Source organism: Dromiciops gliroides, chromosome 1 (assembly GCF_019393635.1).
Source record: "Dromiciops gliroides isolate mDroGli1 chromosome 1, mDroGli1.pri, whole genome shotgun sequence".
NCBI lineage: Eukaryota > Metazoa > Chordata > Mammalia > Microbiotheria > Microbiotheriidae > Dromiciops > Dromiciops gliroides.
In genome coordinates this window covers 14489452-14510197 of record NC_057861.1, presented here as the reverse complement: position 1 = coordinate 14510197, position 20746 = coordinate 14489452, and the positions used below count along the sequence as shown (strand labels likewise).

The 20746-nt window shown below is 44.5% G+C and overlaps 1 protein-coding gene across 3 annotated transcripts in view; it reads left to right on the top strand.

The window, feature by feature from the left end:
- Nucleotides 1-20746, top strand: part of MYO18B (myosin XVIIIB) — a 346197-nt gene that overhangs the window by 229604 nt on the left and 95847 nt on the right. For all 3 annotated transcript variants that reach the window (XM_043977482.1, XM_043977483.1, XM_043977484.1), the window contains exons 35-39: nucleotides 9836-9949; nucleotides 10977-11093; nucleotides 12397-12480; nucleotides 13318-13455; nucleotides 17312-17497. In XM_043977482.1, the coding sequence (XP_043833417.1) occupies nucleotides 9836-9949; nucleotides 10977-11093; nucleotides 12397-12480; nucleotides 13318-13455; nucleotides 17312-17497 (639 nt within the window). The remainder of the gene's footprint in view (nucleotides 1-9835; nucleotides 9950-10976; nucleotides 11094-12396; nucleotides 12481-13317; nucleotides 13456-17311; nucleotides 17498-20746) is intronic.

Genomic DNA, 20746 nt, shown 5'->3' with positions numbered 1-20746 from the left:
AAAGAAAGAAAGAAAAAGGCAACATCAGTCATTGAGAGGAAAGAAACTGGGGGTGGAGGTTCTCCATCGTTCATGTCTCTGGGAAGACAAAGCCACTGATTTTAGCAGAGACGCGGTATATTTTCTGTCTCCTGCCACAAGTACCTGGGAACAGATGCTGACAGGATCTGTGATGAGGCCAAAGTGGCTGTCAGTCAGCAAACATTTCCTGTGTGCTCACCTAATGGAGTTCTTTCTGATGAGGAGTTAGGAAGATCTGCAGTGAAATCCTGTTGTCTGCTACTCACTAGCTTTGTGACTGAGAGTGAGATGCATCCTCTGCGGGAGCCTCAGTTCCCCATCTGTGAAACAGGGGCAATAATACCTCTAATTCAATCCAGTAAGCATTTATTAAACATCTACTCTCTGCTAGGTATTGGGCACACAAAGACAAAGGTTAAGCTGTCCTTTTTCCCAAGGATTTTCCACTCAGTAGTTGCTGATGTGTACTCTTTCTATTTGCCTGGTGTTTGCCCCCAAATCAAAGGGAGCTAGGAGATTGGAGTTGGGGGAGTGGGGTCTGAAGTCTGAGTAATGGGAGGAAGAGGCAGAGGAGGGGAGGGAATGGTGGGAGCCACAGGAGGTGGTCTGGGGTCCCTGTGCTCTCTCTTCTCCCAGGAAAGGAGCCTGTGTTTTCCAGTGAAGGGCCACCTTTTAGCACCTGCCCCAGTCCCTTCAAGGTCACCCCATGCCAGGACTCAGAGAAGGAAGTGTCTTTAATTTACTGCTTTTATCCACAGGGCAGTGCCCTGGATTTGAGATCAGAGGGTCCAAGTTCAAATGCTAGCTTCAATCCATGACCTTGTGGCTCCAAATTAAACTTGGTGAGGTAGAACTATCTGGATAAGATGGTACCTACCTGTATACGTGGGAGGGGGGGGAGCTGTTCCAGGGATGGCATGAACACAACATCTCCAGAATCTTCAGGGCATGCCCCATCCCAACCAGATGTCTTCAGCTAACTCAATTCAATTTTAAAAGCATTTAAATGCCTATATAGATAGGGTACTGGACTTGGAGTCAGGAAGCCATGAGTTCAGATCCTGTCTCAGACACCTTCTAGCTGTGTGTGAGAAGTTACTCTCTCAGCCTCAGCTTCCACATCTCTAAAATCGGGATGATAATAACACCTATGGGCAGCTCGGTGGTGCAGTGGATAGAGTGCCACTATTGGAATCGGAAAGACTCATCTTCATGAGTTCAAATCTGGCTTCAGACATTTACTAGCTGTGTGACCCTGGGCAAGCCACTTAACCCTATTTGCCTCTGTTTCCCTATCTGTAAAATGAGCTGGAGAAGGAAATGGCAAAACATACCAGTATCTCTGCCAAGAAAACCCCAAATGGCATCACAAAGAATCAGACATGACTGAAAAATGACTGAACAGCAGAACAGCAATTGAAACTACTACACAGAGTTGTGAGACTTGAATGAAATTATATTTGTAAAGCGCTTTACAAATATAAATCACTATTTTAATGCTAACTATTGCTCTACCCCAAGCCCTATGCTAAGTATCAGGGATGAAATGAGACAGTTCTTGCCTACAAAGAGCATGCAATTGGTATGGGAGGGCAGTAGGATGCATACTCAGTTAAATAAATATAAGCTACATACTAAAAATTCAACATTAATTCCTGGGTGCAAGGATGTTCCTATATAAGGGAGTCCAGAAAGGTCTCTTAGGGGAGCTGGTATTGGAACTGAGTTCTGAAGGGAGGTAGGATTTCCACAAGGCGGAAGGACAAGTCACTTTCCGGGAAGGACTCACCACCATGTGCAAAATCAAAGGGCAGGAGATGGAAAGTCTTAGAGGGCCAGCAACAAGTGTCCTGAGGGGGCTGATGACTACAGAATTAAGAAACGCAAGCCATTCCTTGCTCATGGAGAGGAACCAAAGTTAGTCCTTCCTCATGACCCCCCTCCAGGAAAACCCCACTTTTAAATTTTGCATATTTTTATATTTACTTATCTGGGTGTATCGTTTTCTCCCAGGAGAAGGTAAGCTTCCTGAGGGCAGGGAATGTTTGGTTTGGTTTTGTCTTTGTATCCCCAGTACACAGAGTAGGACTTAATAAATACTTGTGGAATGGAATGGAATTCCCTATGTACTTTGGCTAGGTAGGGGAGTGAAGCAGCTTCATTCAAGGGGGCTGACTGGAGATAGGTTAATATCATTTCAATAATAATTTCTGAGAAATTGAATTAGTCAATGGCCCTTTGTTGTCACACCCGACTTCCCTATGACTTCCCTGCCTGGAGGCGATCCCAGGAAAGTCATTTTTAAAGAAATGGGCAATATTCTGTTGACAGTCATGAAGGATTTGATCTCAGCCCTGACATGATCTCCTGTATTACTTCATAAAAATGTCAATCAAGCTCTTTCGATATGGAAATAATGTGGGGTGAATTATTCTAGTACCGGGTCATCTATAATGGAAAAACCAGCCAGAGAGAAGCCTATATTTCTTCCAGCTGGAGAAGTAGAATGAATTGGAACCTTTAATGCCATATATTAAGCTCACTCGGTAGCCCCAAGCCAGCCCAGTAGGCACCATGGTGGCTACGGGTCTGGTCCCAGTCAACAAAATTCCATTCATTTCTGCAGCTTTTGGAGTTTTCAACCTTTGACTCAGAGTTAGAAGGGACTTCAGAGTCTATTTAATCAAACAGGCATGTAAACAAGCAATGTCCTTTCAACATACAAAGGATGGGCAACAGAGAAGATGAATTAGAGGCAAATAAGTGACACAGTGGAAAGAGTGTTTAGACTTGAAGTCAGGAAGGTCTGAATTCAGATCCTGACCCAGTCACTAGCTGTGTGACCCTGGGCAAGTCACCTAACCTTTGCTTTAATTTCCTTAACTGTAAAATGGGGATAATAATAACAACAAATGGATTTTTCCTATCCCTGTGATCTCTCAGGTTAGATTTTCCTCAAAGTGTGAGAGGGAGCATGGTGGAAATGGTGGAGGCAGGGTTGTTGGGGGCCGATAGCACTGCCAAGATGAAGAGAGCACCAACATGGAGGTCAGAAAACCCAGGTATAAATCTAGGCTCTGCTGTTTACCTTGGGCAAGTCACTTGGAATACCAGAAAACACAGTGCCTCTGGAACCAGGGGCTTAAGTTCAAATTCTTTCTGACGCTTACTACCTGTGGGACCTTTGGTGAGTTGTTTAGCCTTCCTGGGCCTCAATTTCTTCATCTATAAAATGAGGGGGTTGACTGTGATGGGCATCTTTCATCCAAAGATAGCCTCTCTGGGACTCAGTTTCCCTATTTGTAAAATGGGGGAGGGGATAGACCAGTAGTACTCTCTTGGGTCCCTTCCAACTATAAATCTATTTTCCTATGATTCTTCCAATCATCCCTCAAACAGGATGTAGGTGGCTCCCTACTTGATGGTGATTTTCTAAGTACAAGACAGTACCAAGGCCAGGCTTATCTTATCTCTTTGCTCAAGTAGGAAGAGACTTCCCTGACTCAGGGCACTGAGGAAGGACTCCAACTGCAGGCAAAGCAGAAAGCTCCTAGCATCTAATTTCCTCTGGAGATTAAGCCATAACAATGCAAATTACCAGCTTCAGCCCTAAATCATTTCCTCCAGAGTGTCTCAATCACCCCAAATCACCAAGGGAAATGGGCCATCAAGTTCTAATCTCTGAAACTTGTGCTGTTCTCAACTAGAGAAACATAATGTCCATGAATAGCAAGTTATAAAACTCCATTGATTTTCCCATGAGTGAGAGATAGACAGAGACAGAAAAAGAGACGGAGAAGGAGACAGAGACAGAGAGAGACAGAGTGAGAGGTAGAAACAGACAGATGGAGAGAAACAGAGATAGAGACACAGAAAGAGACAGAGACATAGATTAAGAGACAAAGAGACAGGGAGAGGGGAAGTGAGAGAGAAAGAGGGACAGAGACAGATAGACAAAGGATTTTATAATGGGAGTCCACCCCCTGCCTGATGTTTAAACCCCAGCTACAGGATCTCAGTATTATAAGGTCATGGGACCATATATTTAGAGCTTGGAAGGGACCACAGACATCATCTAGTTCAATCCCCTCATTTCACAGAAGAAGAAACTGAGGCACAGAGAGGGGAATGCCACTTGGATGAAGAATTCAAAAGACCATAGATCATAGCTCTAAGCTAAAAGAGATTGTAGAGACAACCTAGTCCATTTCTTCCCTTCATTTTAAATAGTCAACAAATCCAGGGGAAGCTAGGTGGCACAGTGGATAGAGCACTGGCCCTGGATTCAGGAGGACCTGAGTTCAAATCCAGCCTCAGACACTTAACATTTACTAGCTGTGTGACCCTGGGCAAGTCACTTAACCCCAATTGCCTCACCAAAACCAAAACCAAACCAAAACCAAAACCAAAAATAGTCAACAAATCCAGGGACATCATCACTTGCCCACAGTCTCTTTATTTCAGCATTGGAAAAGAGCTCAGAAGCTGTCTAGTCCTGCCTATCTCAAAAAAAATCCATTTTCCATCTCCAACAAGAGGTCCCCCTGCAGTGAGAGGGAACCTGTTACCACCCTTCACCATGTCCTCTGGGCAGACCATTTCATGTTGGGTCACCTTTGATTGTTAGGAAGGTTTTCCTGACACGGAGATGAAATTTGCCTTCTAGAGGGTGGGACAAAAGTCATGAAGGGGTCTGATGTTTCAATAGCTTTCTGAAAAATTTTTTCTTTATTTTTCACCATTTACAAGTTTTGATTTTTCACATATAATGTAATTTCATTTCTTCTATATACCGTGGCACTGTGAATTAAAAACAAAAAAATAAAGGAGTTATCAAATTCATGACTTTTGGCCCACCCTATTATTACTTCTACCCTTTACTTCTCTTTCTGCCTTTTGGGGCCAAGCAGATAAAGTTAATCCCTCTTCTCTGAGATAGACCCTCCAATAGTAACAGCCATGGAGGTTCATTTGCAAGTGCAAACCTTAAAGTCCATAATTTCACCAGAAAGATACAATAATTCTGGGAGGCAGCCTGGCATAGGGGATAAAATCCTGGAATTGGAGTCAGGGAGACCTGGGTTCAAATCCCACCTCAGATATTTACCAGCTGTGTTACCCAGAACAAATAAATCAACTCCCCTTAGACCTTTCAAGCACCAAATCTCCTAGTGAAGGGTCCCCATCACCCTTCACAGACCATTTTTCTTGAACCATGGCAGCTTGATCAATGGAACCCCCCTCCTACCATCATAGTAAGGCCTCTTTCCTTCCCCTCTCCTTTCAATCCTTCCCCTACTCTTCCTTACCCATTTCCCTGCAGGATCTTATCCTCCTAAGACCAGAGGGATCATTTTCCCCTCATTGCTAGCTCTTGATTTGAACCTGACACATCCCAGGCTTCTGTATCCTTCTGTTCTCCTCCCTCCCTTAATGTATCCTCCCACAAAAAATGATTCACCTGTAGGCAGGCTGTCACCAGGTTCTGTGTAATGCCCCTTGTCCAGTTACTTCTACCAAATTTCTGCTTTCACCTCTTCTCCTTGTCTACATTCAGAAAGAGGTCTCTTACTGGTCTCTGTTTTCAATTCTGTTGCTGCTCCTGTCCTTGTCAGCTCCTTTTATTCACTCCTCCTGCATTTCTGTTGTTTGCAAAGTGAATTATCTCTTTCTTTCTAAAAATGTTTCAAACTCTTTGTTGTTGCACTTCCATCTTTTGTCCTGGATGGCTAAGTTCAGATTTGTAGGATAGGTCACCCTGGGCTGCATCCTGAGCTCCAGTGCTCTTCAGAACACATTATTCCATTCCCTCCTCCTTTTTCTAGTGGGTTCAGAATAGTCTTGCATTATTTCAGTGTCCTTTCCTTTGTATTTGAAGGTCTCTCTACTAATGGCTTGCAGAACTTGTTTCTGAATTGAATTGTTAAATTTAACCACTATGTGGCTTGGAGTTTTCAGCCTTGACTTTTTTTCTTTTTCTTCTGGAAATAATCTGTGAAATTCCAATTAGGAATTTTATTTTCTATGTTCAGAATTTCTGGATAGTTCTCTTCCATTATTTCCTTCATTGTGGTGTTAAGGTTTTTTTGTCCTGTCCTGATCTTCTGGGAGACCCATGGTCCTTAGCTTGTCCATGCATCTTGTTGTAGAGATACATATATTCTGCTTGCATAAGGAGCATATTTTCTTTGTTTTTTTTTTGCTTCTCTTCTTCTAGATTATCCTTCATTTATGCATATTTGCATTCCCCATCTATTTTTCTCTTTTGTTTCTTTGGTGTGGCTTGTTATTGAAGATTTAATTTTTCTTCTATTCTGCCCATTAGCTTTGCTGTTCAGGCCATAAAGTCTGCTCTTATAACTCTTATTTGTCTGTTGTACCACTCAGGGACAGTGTTGTCATTTCATGTTCTCTTGAAATTACACAGGTTCCTCATTTTGGATCATTTCTCCTTATTTTGCAGTATTTATTCATAGATGTCTGAGCTCATTTCCTAGCTTTGAAGACCATATCTTCTTCTGTTGTTAATATTTCCCTTTATGATTTATCTGTTTATTTTTGAGGTCTTTGAGTTTTCTTTTTCCTGAGATCTCTAGTAATTTCTTTTTTTTTCTTTTTCTTTTTTTTGGCGGGGCAATGAGGGTTAAGTGACTTACCCAGGGTCACACAGCAAGTATCAAGTATCAAGTGTCTCAGGGTGAATTTGAACTCAGGTCCACCTGAATCCAGGGCCAGTCCTTTATCCACTGCACCACCTAGCTGCCCCAAATCTCTAGTAATTTCAGTCTCCCCCCCCCCTATTTTTTCCTATTCACTTTCTGACTGTCTCCTCTGGTGGCGGTTTACTTGGGGATTGGATCTCAAAGCATCTCAAACCTCCTTCCAACATTGAGCAATTCATGGTTTATTAGCCTAGGTCTCTGTCCCAACAGACTTTTGAATGGTCACAACTGGCCCCGAATGGGTGCTGTGCTCTTTCCCTCAGGCTTAGTGGAGTGGTAGATGGCCTCCCCCTCAATATACACACACACAGTGTCCTCTTGTTCCACTCTCTTCGTTCTACTTTCTGGCACCAGCAAGTCTGAGCTTTGTGGTGATGTTGCTATAGATTTGTCTGCCTTGGCTCCAGTTCTGTTGATGTTACAGGGTTATTGGCTCCAGTACCAGCATTTTGGAGCTTTGCAGCCCTAGCACTATGGGGTAGTGGCCTGAAAGGCTCTTACTCCTGAGGGGTTGTGGCTATCTATCACAACCAGGGAAGATTTCCATAGCCTGGAGCCAGGGTCTCAGGCATTGGAAAGAGGGAGAAAGGACTGGGCTGAGGGGGTGGGTTTTGTTGTAAGCCTGTGTTGTATCCTCAGGTCTTCTAACTGCAGCCTTGCTGTCAGTCATGGAGGAGGTGGGGAAGGGGTGCTGTGTGAGCTCAGGACCAGGGAACATCAATCGGTTCATGGAGTTTTGTTTTTACCTTCTTTTGGATTCTGGATGTTGTTCACCATGGAGACAGCTGTAGTACCTTTATCTTTGGAGCAGAATTACTATTTTGAAGAGGTTTGAGAGGTTGTGGGGATTGAAAAAAATGCCTAGTCCTTTATCTGGTTGCTCATGTGAACCCCCACCCCCTTAGTGCCTTCTTTCTGACATTACTCCATTTAAACTGTTTGTAACTCATTGTTTGTATGTCATGAGTTATTTGCATGTAGTCTATCCAATTAGATTGCAAGCTTCTTGAGGGAAGGGACAGTGTCCTTCCCTTTGTACCCACAGTGATTATTAGAGTGCCTGGCACATAGTAGGCACTTAATAAATGCTTGTTGACTGACTGATCCTGAACAATCTTTTCATATATGAGGCCCTAGGTGGTGCAATGGATAGAGCACTGGGCTTGGAATCAGGAAGACTCATCTTCATGAGTTCAAATCTGGCCTCAGACACATACTTCCTGTGTGACTCTGGGGAAGTCATTTCACCCTGTTTGCCTGTTTCCTCATGTATAAAATGAGCTTGAGAAGGAAATGGCAAGCCCCTCCAGTGTCTTTGCCAAGAGAACCTCCAATAGGGTCATAAGGAATAGGACATGATTGAGAAATGACTAAACAACAAAACCAAGCCAAGCACTGTGCTAACTGCTGGTTTGAATCATGTGCCCACTTAGGCCTCTTTCAGTTCCAATTCTGTAGTTTTCTGATTCTTAGCTTCAGTTTCCTTGTTTGTAGAAATGGGATTGATACTAGGCTCTACCTCACAGGGTTTCTGTAAAGATCAAATGAAGCAATTACACACATAGACGTGGACATACCATACACATATGTATTGTGTCTATGTGTGTACATACAAACATAGACATACATACATACTCACTGTGTTTTGCCTACCTTAAAGGGATTTAAAAGTGTCAGATATTACTGGTAATTTATCCCCATTTTTTGCAGATGAGTAAATTGAGGCTTAGGTGGATTCCCAGTCACACAAGCCAAGTCCAGGTCTTTCTGACTTTAGGTCCCACCTTCTGTTGTCTGCCATACTTGCAGATGGTTATTGTGCTACTACCTCCTTCCCAAGACTTCTCTTCTCCCACCCAAATTTCTCCAACTCCTTCCATAGATCTTCCTATGCCATGGCTTCCTGTCTCCTCATAACCCTCCTCTCCCTCCTTTGAACCAGCTCTAGTCTGTCGATGTGTCACACTGGAAGGAGCATGAGCTACCTGTGCAACCCAGTTCAAGTTACTCAATGTCTCTGGGCCTCAATTTCCTCATCAGTCAAAGGAAGGGACTGAACTCAATGGCTTCCAATATCCCTTTCACCCCCAGACCCAGGAGTCTGAATCTCGGCTCTGCCATTTTCCTGTCAGTGGGACCTTGGGCAATTACCTTATCTTCCCTGATCTTCTGATCCAGATAAATAAAGGAGATAAGACTAGATGACCACCAGGGCCTCTTCCAGCTCAGATGTATGACCCCTTTCATAAAGGCAGCTTCAGAAAATGAATCTAATGCTCCAGATGTGAAGTTCATTTAGGCATCTCTTGCTACATGAAGCATTTCCTGATTCCCCCCAACTCTCTTGTATTAAATCAATAAAACTATTGGTCTTTATTCTCATTCCTTAAACATGTCCTTGTAAGCTCTTTGAGCACAGAGATAGTTTTACTCATTGTATTTGTGGCTCCAGTGCCTAACACAGGGTAGATCTTTAATAAATGCTTGTTGACTGAAGCGTCTTTGTTGGGTTGGTAAAGAAAGTCAATAGTACAAATGGACTTAAACCCCAGCCCAGTGTTCTTTGGTTTCCTCTTCTCCATCCTTCCCTGGCTGACTTTCTGGACAGAGAGCAGGAGTGGGGGTCCAGCCCTTGGGGGGCAATGATTCTGGCCATGTACTCAGTAAACTGATGACTTGTTTTAAGGGCTCCCATTTCAAAGTGAGCCTCAGCCACTGGAGCAAGGCCTTCTTTCAAGAACCATGCCCAGCCTCATTTGCAGCTTTATTTCATGGTGTGGTAACCATTAAATCGAGAGCCGTTTTGACTGTAAAATAGAAACTAACTGCCGCGAGGGCAAAATAATTTTTTTTCAATTGTACTACAATGTAATTTAATAGGTGAAAACACTCAAGAGTTCACCGTAAATAATGTTGCCGGTGAAGGGCAGGCTGGGAATGGGAGGGAGTTAATTTGAGGAGGCGGTTTTGGAAATTGGAAGAGGTTGGATCTCACAGTGGTCGCTCTTCTCTTCCCTTCCCTGCCCCACGCCCCCATGTTGTCTCTCTTTCCCTCCCTCCCTTGCCCTTTCCCTCCTGCTTTCCTTGTACAGCTAGAAGAAAGTGAGGCCAAGTGTGCAGATGCTCAGAACACTCAGAAGCTTCTGGCCCAGGACCTAGAGAACATGCACAGTGAGCTGGAGAACATTACCAGGAACAAGAATCTGGTATTGACCCTTCACCCCCCACCCCCAGTCCTTCCAGTGCGTGCGCGTGTGTGCATGCGCGCGCGCACACACACACACACACACACACATTCTCATGACGTAGAAGGGATTTTGGGTGAGTCAGTCTTGGGAATAGCCCGCTGCCCACTGGGCTGGCCCCTTCCAGCCCTAAGGTCACAAGTCTCTCAGTGAAGGACTCTATACAGTGAGCACGTGGAAGAGGGTCCTGGCTATGTTGCACAGACTGGTGCATCCTGGAGATGACTCTGGGCAAGCACTTAACCTTTCTTGTTAGTGCTCTAAGACTGTAAATAGGGCAGGGAAGGGGTGGATCTCCATTGGTGGGAGGGAGCTGCCTCATTTGGGAGGAATTCACAGTGCCTATTCCTAGCCTCCCCATCCCTCTGGAGCACATCAGGGCTGGAGGGGACCCTGTCAGCATCTGCAGAGCTATGCCAGCAGAGACTAGACTCTGGAAGGTCCTGCCAACAGAAGTGGCTGCAAAGTGCAGAGACGCTTATCACCAGTGGGCATTCCACTTGGTGAGGGATGCTTTGGCCATGACCAAACAGGAAACACAGGAAAACACACAGTGCTGGGCTTTTGCAGTGATGGAGACAGAGACAGGAAAGGAGGCAGAGGGTTCTGAGAATCAGCTGGTTTTTACCTCTACCCTAGGAAAAGCATAAAAAGAGGGAAAAACCCAGTTCACTAAAACTAACCATCAGATCAAGCAAGTCTCACATTGAATGTAGAGCTCCACACCCAGAGACCACCACTTTTGCAAAGAAAGAAAGGATGTGTATTCTCATACATCTATTTTGGAGGGGGGCTAAGCCTTAACCAGTACAGTTCTACAACATTCTATTTTGATTCCAACCCCTTTATTTTAAATGCAGAGGGGGACCTGCACTCTGAAGGGACCCCCCCCAGTTACCAGCTTCCTGACCTTGTCTCCCCTGCCTTCACCCACACCCAGCCTCACTTTCCTTGTCATCTCAAGAACTCCCCACCTTCTTCATACCAGGTTGACGAGCAGCTCTATCGGCTGCAGCTGGAGAGAGCCGACCTCCTGAAGCGTATTGATGAAGACCAGGAGGATCTGAATGAGCTAATGAAGAAACACAAAGAACTCATAGCTCAGGTAAGGGGTCTCAGCCAGAAGTCAGGGCTCCCAGGTGTGAGTGGATGGATATTTGGGCAATATCAGGGAGGCACCATGAGAGATATTCAGAGTGCCTAAGACCCTGAAGGTTGCAGATAGGCATGTTTCCATATTTATAAAGGACATAAACACTGATTAATTACCTATCATGTGCCAGGCACTGTGCTAAGCACTTTACAAATATTATTTCAATTGATTGTGACAACAACTCTGTGATGTAGGTGCTGCCATTATTCCCATTTTACAGTTAAGGAAACAGAGATAGACAAATGTGAAGTAACTTGCTCAGGGTCACATAGCTAGTAAGTATTAGAATCTCAATTTGAATTCAGGTCTTCCTGATTCCAGGTGCAATGCTCTACCCACTGCAGCACCTAGCTACATATCATTTAATCTTTTGATTGCACAAAATCCAGTTTCATTTCTTTCTGTATTCTTTCTGTTCTTTTTTCCATTCCCTTCCCTCCCCTCCCCTCCTCTCCTCTCCCTCTCCCTTTCTCTCTTCCCCTACCTCTCCCTCTCCCTCTTTTCCATCTATATTGCAACAAACATTAAGTTCTTGCTTTGTGCAAGGCATTGCTCTGGGTGCTGTGGTAATAAAGACAGACATAGAATTTTGTCTGCCCTCATGAAGCTTATAGTCTTGATTCGAAATGACTTTCTGAGTTAGCTTGTGAGTATTTTCCTTCCTGGGTGGCTATTTCTAGCACACTGAGACTCATATCATTCTTTGGTTTTATGGAGCATGTGCTAAAGTGAGGGACAGTTGATAATTGATCATGGACTAGGATGCCCCAAGCAAGCCACTACATGCCCATGAGTCTTGCTGCTCTCCTTGGTACCAATGAGGGAACTGGACTAGACCAGGAGCTTTTCACTTCTTTTATTTCTACCATGGACCCTTTGGCAGGAAGTCTGGTGAAGTCTATGGACTCCTCAGAATTATGTTTTTAAATGCCTAAAATGCATAGGATGACAAATAAACAAAGACATATCCCATGTATTCTTCCTCCCCACCACCGGAGGCAGCTAGGTGGTGCAGTGGATAGAGCGCTGGGCCTGCCACTAATACTTACTACCTGTGTGGTCCTGAACAAGTCACTTAATTTACCTGTGCCTCAGTTTCCTCATCTGTAAAATAGGGATAATAATAACATCTATTGCACGGGGTTCTAGTTATAGTTGTGAATTTCATGGGATGGCATGAAGAGGGAGGGAGGGAGGGAGGGAGTCTGGTTAGCAGACAGACTCCTAATCCTGATGGAGTTTTGGGTCTTGCCAGTCTTCCGATGACATCACACAGATTCAAGAACTGCAGCTGAGCCTGGAAGAAACAAAGAAGGAGAAGCAAAGCCTCCAGGAAAAGGTAAATTCCCCTGGCCCCAGCCTGCTCTTGGGGTAGGAGGAGAGAGGCAAGGGAGGTCTCAGCCTCCACTGGTCCTTCTGTGAAAGCACAGCCAGTACCTAGTCTGAACAAGGACAGAAAATGTGCTCTGGCCGGATGGTTACCATAAGCAATTGATCAGTCAGACAAGAGGATATTTTGTTACCAGAACCGCCCTTCAGACTGCCCACCCCACAACATGGAATACATAAGAGCTGGTGTTTATCCATGTGTCCATACATTCCCACATGCTCATATATCCATAGCCACACAGCCACACATACTACGTGGCTTGCCACTGAACTTGTAGACCACACAAAGCTGGTGGGGTAACAAGTGCATTACAGTCAGTAAACTCCCACCCCTAAACACACACACACACACACACCTTCACAGGCTACAACTGGATCTAAGATAGACACCAGTAGGGAAATATGGAAGATACTGAACTTGGTTCCAAAAAAAAAAATCAACATTACTAATAGAGGAGACCTGGTTCAATAACATTTTGCCAGAAAATCATCTTGGGGGGGAGTCTTAATGGATCCCAAGGTTTGTTGCCCTGTAGGATATATAGCCATCCCTAAAGCTAATGCTGTCTGCAGAGAAGCATTTCATGCAGTGGGCTGGTGGTTGGGCTCTGCTTTTTCCTGGTCAGACCCCAACTGAAGCACTGAGTATTGGGAGATTAGTCAAGATGGGTGGGGACAGATGGGCTGGAACGCTGTGCCCGAGTACTTGCTGCTTCTGAGTAGAGTCTTGGGCGTTCTCAGCTAACTGATGGTCTCTGGTCTGTTCCGATGCCCTACCTGGCTCCAGCTGCACACGGCTCATTCCCGCATTGAGCACCTGGAGAAGACCACGGTGGATCGCAACATCGTCTGCCGCCAGGAGGCCGTGATCTGTGACCTGGAAAACAAGCTGGAGTTCCACAAAGTCCAGATTAAGAGATTCGAGGTAGGACATGATGGTTTCCTCAAAGACCCTGACAAAGGTTGGAAGATGAACCAGTGCCTGCAGGCACTATGGAGACGTCCAACTGTCCTGTCTTCCAAATGGGGACACATAGGCAGAGGGAGAGGGAAGTGACTTGACCAGGGTCACGCAGCAGTGCAGTGGTCATTGATCCATATTCCTGGCATCGGCAGAAGCAGTGGTGGTGGTGGTGGTGAATAATGGAGAAGGAGGAGGGGATTAAACCATCAGTTAGGCTTCACTATGTGTCATGGACTGTGCTAAACATTGGGGTTATACATACAAGGGTAGTCAACTACCCTTACGGAAATGACTTGCATTTCGATGAGGGAAGACAATACATAGAGGGAGATCAGAGAGCCAGGGAGGGAGAGCATGGGACAAGGAGTGCATGGTTTCATTCGACTTTGGGAAAATCACTTCTCCATGGGAATGAGTTTGTACATCTTTGAAATGATGAGTGGGGAAAGGATTGTCCACATTTAACTTTCTATATTTTCTTTTAAAACTTTCTACTGACTCTAACATTTCCTGTTCTAAGGCCCTCCCAACTCTGACATCTCCTGTTCTAAGGCCCCTCCCAGTTCTGACATCTCTTGTTCTAAAGTCCTCCCAGGTCTCATGTTCTTTGAATTTAAGAGCTATTCCTGACCCTCTGGATGGCAACCCCACTTTGGGGTCCTTATCTGCCCTCTCCCCCTCTCTCTAGCTCCCTGTTTGTAAGTGTCTTGTGGCAGTTACAGACACAGGTTAAGTCTTGAAATATGCTTGTGACTTTTGCTTTTGTATTTGCACAGGAAGTTTTTACACTTTGGGGTTTGCTTGTTCCAGGCTTGTTGACTGACTAATGAGTTTTCTATAATAACCTCTGAATTGAGTCATTTCCCAATCCTTCCCTCTCCTTCCCCCCTCCATGAACATTGCAGTTATTGACAAGTCTTGTTGATTCTCCCTCTACCTACCTCTCCCTGGGGTCTCCTCTGCTTCTGTGGCCATGCCCTCAGGTCAAGTGCTTACCTCCTCTCATCCTGACTAGTGTACCAGCCAACCTCATTAGTCTCCCTGTTCCCCAATTGCTCCTCTTTATATCCACCCAGCTCCAGTTCATCTGGACTATTACATGTTCTTTGAGTGAAACATCTCGTCTCCTCCTTCCACACTTTTACATAAGCTTGTACTCCCTCCTAATGCTCCATCCCACCAGTTTTTCATGTTACTCCTCTCTTTAAATTCTTGCAGTTACTTTCCTGTGTACATGTTTAATTTGATTTAAATGGTTTTTATTCAGTGCATACCATGATCTAGGCACTGTTCTGAGCTCCAGGGATATGAAAATTAAAATAAATAGCATCTACTTGGAGGAAACAATATCTATACAGATAACTTCTACACAACATTTATACAGAGTAAACATAAAGTGATTTTAATTCCAGTAAGAGCATCAATAATGGGAGAAATCAGGACAACAGCACATGGCCCACAAGCAGGGCTTTGAAGGAAGTTACGGATTGTGGGAGGGAGTGAGGATGACATTTCAAGCCTGGTAGATGTTCTGTGCAAGGGCATGGAGGTGGGAGATGGACTATTCTGTGCAATGAACAGCAGGAAGCCCTGATTGGCTGGAATGTGGAGTACATGAAGGAGGGTCATGGAAGTCTGAGGCTATACCCACCACCTACTAGAATGTCAGGCCAGGCCTTTTTTTCTTGTATTTATATACCCAGTACTTAAAAAAATTTTTTTTGAACTGAGTGGAATTTAATACAATTTTATTTTCCATAGACTTTTTTTTGCAAGGCAATGAGGGTTAAGTGACTTGCCCAGGGTCACACAGCTAGTAAGTGTCAAGTGTCTGAGGTTGGATTTGAACTCAGGTCCTCCTGAATCCAGGGCCAGTGCTTTATCCACAGTGCCACCTAGCTGCCCCGTAGACTTTTTTTTTAAAGTTCCAAGGCATTTTATGCTTGATATCTTACCTGTAACGATTGGAATAACGCCACCTGCTGGATACTTACTGTAGAAGAGTTCTGCCCATGAAGGGAAGGTCTTTGAGGGCAAGACCAGGAGTCAGGAAGTGACGCGGGCTAGTGGGAGGAGGAAGGAAGAGACTGGCGCTCAGTCTCGCTCTCTTTCCTGAGGACGCTGGTGGAGAAGGGAGCTAGAAATGTGCTCTCCCTTTAATAGATAGGAATCTAGGCCTTTCTCTCTCTCTTTACCAAATTCTTGTTTTCCTTAATAAATGCTTAAAAGCCTAACTCTTGCTAAAGCTTATAATTTATTGGCGACCACTCATTAGATATTTTAGACAGACTAGCTAGAATTTTAGCCCTTAACATACCTCATTTAAATTCAATTCAACATTTATTAAGAGCTTACTATTATGGACAGAAGGTCAGTCTGGGAGCCAGGATAATGTGGTGTCGAGTTTCTGACACATTCTTGGTGTCTGCCCTCAGCCAAGGCACCAAGCCTCTAAGCAGCTTTTTAAAGAAAGTAAAGGTGACTTGAGAATCTGTATCAGTGTAGGAGGTTTTTAGTACTGAGTGCTCCCCACACTTCGGAAATCCCAAATATGGACCTCTCTGTACCACAGGTCCTCCCCTGGGGGATGGGGGGATGTTCTAGTCTTTGCGCTGTGGCAGAGATGAAGACAGAGCTAGAATGGACCCTGTTTTCAGGAACTTATATTCATTGGTAGGAGATAGAGCCGTATACATGTACAGATGAGAATATCAGGGCTATTACACCAGAATCCTCTAAGGTGCCTTTCAACTTTAAATCTATGATACATAAATCCCCTGTTTCTATTTGTCTGCCTATCCCTATTTCTCTCTATCTTATTTATCTCTGTATCTACCTATACATCTCTCTATCATGTAGTACGTGTGGAGGTGGATGGCATTCTACTATCTATAGTCTTCTACCCATCCCTCCCTCCATCCATCCATCCCTCCATCCCTCCATCCATTCATCTATCAATCCATCTATCCATCTACCCCTTCATCCCTCCATCCATCCATCCATCTATCATTTCTCTGTCTGTCTTTATATCCACCAGGGCAGCTAGGTGACATGGTAATGTGAAGAGTACCAGGCATGATGTCAGGAAGACTCATCTTCCTGAGTTCAAATCTGGCCTCACATACTAGCTGCATGATCCCAGATAAGTCACTTTAGCCTGTTTGCCTCAGTTTCCTTATTGATAAATTGGGTTGGAAAAGAAAATGGCAAATCACTCTAGTATCTTTGCCAGGAAAACCCCTGATGAGGTCACAGAGTTTAATACAACTGAAACAACTGAAAAACAAATCTATCCATCATCTAGTTCTTATCCATCCATCTATCCATCCATCCATCTATCTATCTATCTATCTATCTATCTATCTATCTATCTATCTATCTATCTATCTATCTATCTATCTATCATCTATCTATCCACCCTTTCATGCTATCAGGCACTAACTTGTAGGAAGCTTGCTCCCTTTTCCCTCACAATAAAAGACCCAACAAAAAAGCAATCTATTTTTGGCTATTATTTGTTGTTGCATCATTCTCCTACCCAGAAAGCCATCTTGTCTTTTAAAAAAGAAATGCAACTTAATAAAACTAAACAATTCATCCCGAGTCTGAAAGTATGTGCAGTGTTCCATACCCACAGCCCTTCTGCTCCCCTCTCCTTCCCTGCCTTGTTTCCCCTTTATCCTGCCTGTTATTGTCCCAGTTATCCTTTTTGTAGGATTTTTTCCAAATCAATGACCCCTCTCCCTAAGAAGGTCTCCCCCCTCCCTCTCCTGCCCTGGCCTCTAGGCCCTGATGCTCAGGTACTCTCCCTCCCCAGGTGCTAGTGATTCGACTTCGGGACAGTGCGCTCAAGATGGGGGAGGAGCTGGAGAAGGCTGTGACCTCTGAGATTGAGCAGAAGGAGTCCTGTCAGTATTACCAGAGGAGAATGGAGGAGATGAAAGCCCACATGGCAGAGCTGATGAAGCAGGAGGCTGAAACCAGCCGCCGCTGCCTGGATCTGGTGAGTGGAGACTGTTGCCTCCTAGGTCCTGCTAATGGGCAGTTGCCGCCACATCCACCCTTAACTCAACATGACTGATCATGAATGAAGCCAGGCCCTGGGGATGCAAAGGCAAGAATGAAACAATCTCTACCCTCTGAGGGCTTATGTTCTCCTTGGATTATGGGGAGATAATGTGTCCCCAGTAAATACGTGGCCCCAGAACTCACAAACTCAGTCTGGAAAATGAGGCCCCCGATACCCAGGAGGATGCAGAGAGGAATGATGATGCCAATGATGATGTCAATGGCTCTGATGCCAGCAGACCATGGGCACTTTAACACTTTCAATGTGATATAGAGTAAGAGCCATCAGTGGATTGGGGACCTTGGTTCTAGCCCATGCTCTGCTATTTATAAGCTGAGGCCCAGAATGGCCAGATGACTCACCAAAGTCCCTCAGGGAACCATGGGCAGTCACTAGTACATTTTCCACCATTTCCCCATTTCTGGCTGGTTTCCCTGGTTTTTACCAGAATTGAGTATACCCTTGCTCAGCCTGGTCTCCTGCAGGGATTACTAACGATTTAACAGACTAAGCCCTTTTGGTGTCTCATCTCAGGCTGCCTAATTTCTCCTCCCAAGCTCATCAGTTCACGGTCCCATTAATCCCCATAGCTCTGGTGCTAGACTCAGACCCCTTGTCTTCTGGCATGTAGTATCATTTTCTCAGAGAAAATCAGCCAATGTATTAAAGATTGACCCCAGGCCCCAGAACAACTGGTGATTTACCCTCGCCCACTGTGTCCAAGCTCTGGCCTTCACAACAGTTGGCTGTAATATTTCACAGGCTTCTGCTGAGGTCTCTTTTACATCATCCAGGATGGTTTTACCTTTGGCAAACTTTTGGGGGAGGAATAGTTGTGGGGAGGGGGAGGGAGTGTGGAAGGGCTTGGACTATTCTTTGTGTGAGCTTCCAGTCACAGCATAGAACTGAGGTCATGTGAACAGCCTGGGTGCCCCAAACTGGCACCTCATGGGCCACCATAGCTGTCTGAGAAAGGCAGACAAGCCATGTGTCAGAGACAAGAGCTTTGTGATGGGCCCAGGAAGGCTTGGTATCCCATGGATTGGGCCTGCCCCATTGGGCCCAAGCTGGGATTGCATCTTGGTGAGAGGTAAGTGTGAGCTCAATGAACTAATCAATTGATCATTTATTAAGCACTTACTGTGTGTCATTCAATCAGTCAGCAAGCATTCATTATGAGCTTCCAGTGTTCCAGGCACTATGCTAGGTGCTAGGTGGTATACAAAGCCAAAAATACCAAAGAAGAAAGAGTCCCTGTTCTCTGGATGCTTACATCCCATCCGAGTAAATCATGAACACAGATAAGCGATACACAAATATATACAGTGTAAATACAAAGAAAGCTGAGGAGTAAGGCTCTGACAGCCGAGGGAGGCAGGGAATGCCCTTCTTTTACAGGGAGGATCCTTCAAACTAAGCTTTGAAGGGGCCCTCCTTGCAAAGGGGGTGGATTGTCATGTACAAGGAATAGAAAGCATATATTTGGCTCATCTCCCCTCATGGGCCTCTGTGGAGCATTCCTTAAAGGAGGAAGGGATCAGACCCTCTAGAGCAAGCTTTGTTCCTTTTAGAACAGTGATGGTACACATCCTTTCCCCCCTTCCTTTTTATTTCCCAGTTTAGCTTTGGTACTGCTAGTAATGAATGGTGACCACCTGCACAAGAGGGATTGAAAAGGCCACTTGATGACCAAGAGTCTCTTTTCAACTATGTCTGTACCAAATGTGGCCTTCTGCTCAATCTCCCATGTAGAATGTCATCTCCTTGAAGGCAAGGATGTTTCACCTTTGATTCATACCATTCCTTTTATGTCAAAGGTGCTGCAGTAGAAGGAGCAGATGCATCATATGATGCATTTTCAGACACTGGAAACTCGAAAAGGCTTAGGTATTCCTACTTCATCCTTCATAACTTTTGTGTATGTTTGTTATCAATATCCCTTAGCATTCTAAATACTTTTCCAATAACAAAAGAAAATGTTCTGTCTATTAGGATCAGATTATTAAATAACAAATGTTGCTCCTTCAAATTATTCTTAAACTCTGATCCTTCTAGTGTTGACTGGATTGAATGAAATTGCCAGTGTCTGTGGTCACTGTCTAGTGTCCTTAAAAGGAAGTTGTACTATGAGAAAAAGGTAGCCTTAACATTTCTGTCATCCATCCATCCATCCATCCATCCATCCATCCATCCATCCATCCATCCATCCATCCATCCATCCATCCATCCTTGTACCCATCCATCCAAGGACCATGAAACATAGTATCCAGGAAGTACACTGATAATCTGGAGATAATTCAGAGGAGGGCAGCCAGTTTTTTGAAGTACCATAAGATCATGTTGTATTTGGATCAAATAAAAGACCCGGGGATATTTAGCTTTGGAAGGAAAGGAATTAGTGAGTAGACAATAACTGTCTTCAGGTATCTGAAGGGATGTCATGTTGAAGAGAGGTTAAATTTGATCTGTTTGTTCCCAGAGGGTAGACTAATGACTTGAATTTACAGAGAGGCAAATCTAGTTCTTATATAATGAAAAATTTGCTGATGATTGTTGTTGTTCAATCATTTCAGTCACATCTAACCCTTCATAACCCCATTTATAATTTTCTTGGTAAAGATACTGTAGTGGTTTGTCATTTTCTTCTCTAGCTCATTTTATAGAAGAAGAAACTGAGGCAAACAGGGTAAAGTGACTTTCCCAGGGTCACACAGCTAGGAAGTGTCTGAGGCCACACAGCCCCCAGCCAATTGGCTGGCATCTCTGACAGTCACATGACTGCCCTCACTAGGCTTCCAATCATTATAATTTTGCCAGGCCCATGTAGGCGTCGGCGAGTGGTGATGATGTGAGGCACCATGGCGATGGCTACAATCAGTGGGTGGAGCACTGTGCCCTTTGTGGAGCCCCAGAAGCCAGTGCGTGTGCTGAGGTTTTTTTTTTAATTCTAGCCAAAAGATGGGCTCATAAAAACCTCAAATAATAATTAATTCTTTACAAAATATAATGGGATACTATGGTACCACAAAAAATGATAAAGGGGATCATGTCAGAGAAGCCTGGGAAGACTTGAACTGATGCAGAGAGTGAAGAGAGCAAAACCAGGAGAATAATTTGTATAACTGTAAAGAGAAACAACTTGGAATGACTGTAGAGCTCTTCCCAATGCAGTAACCAACCACA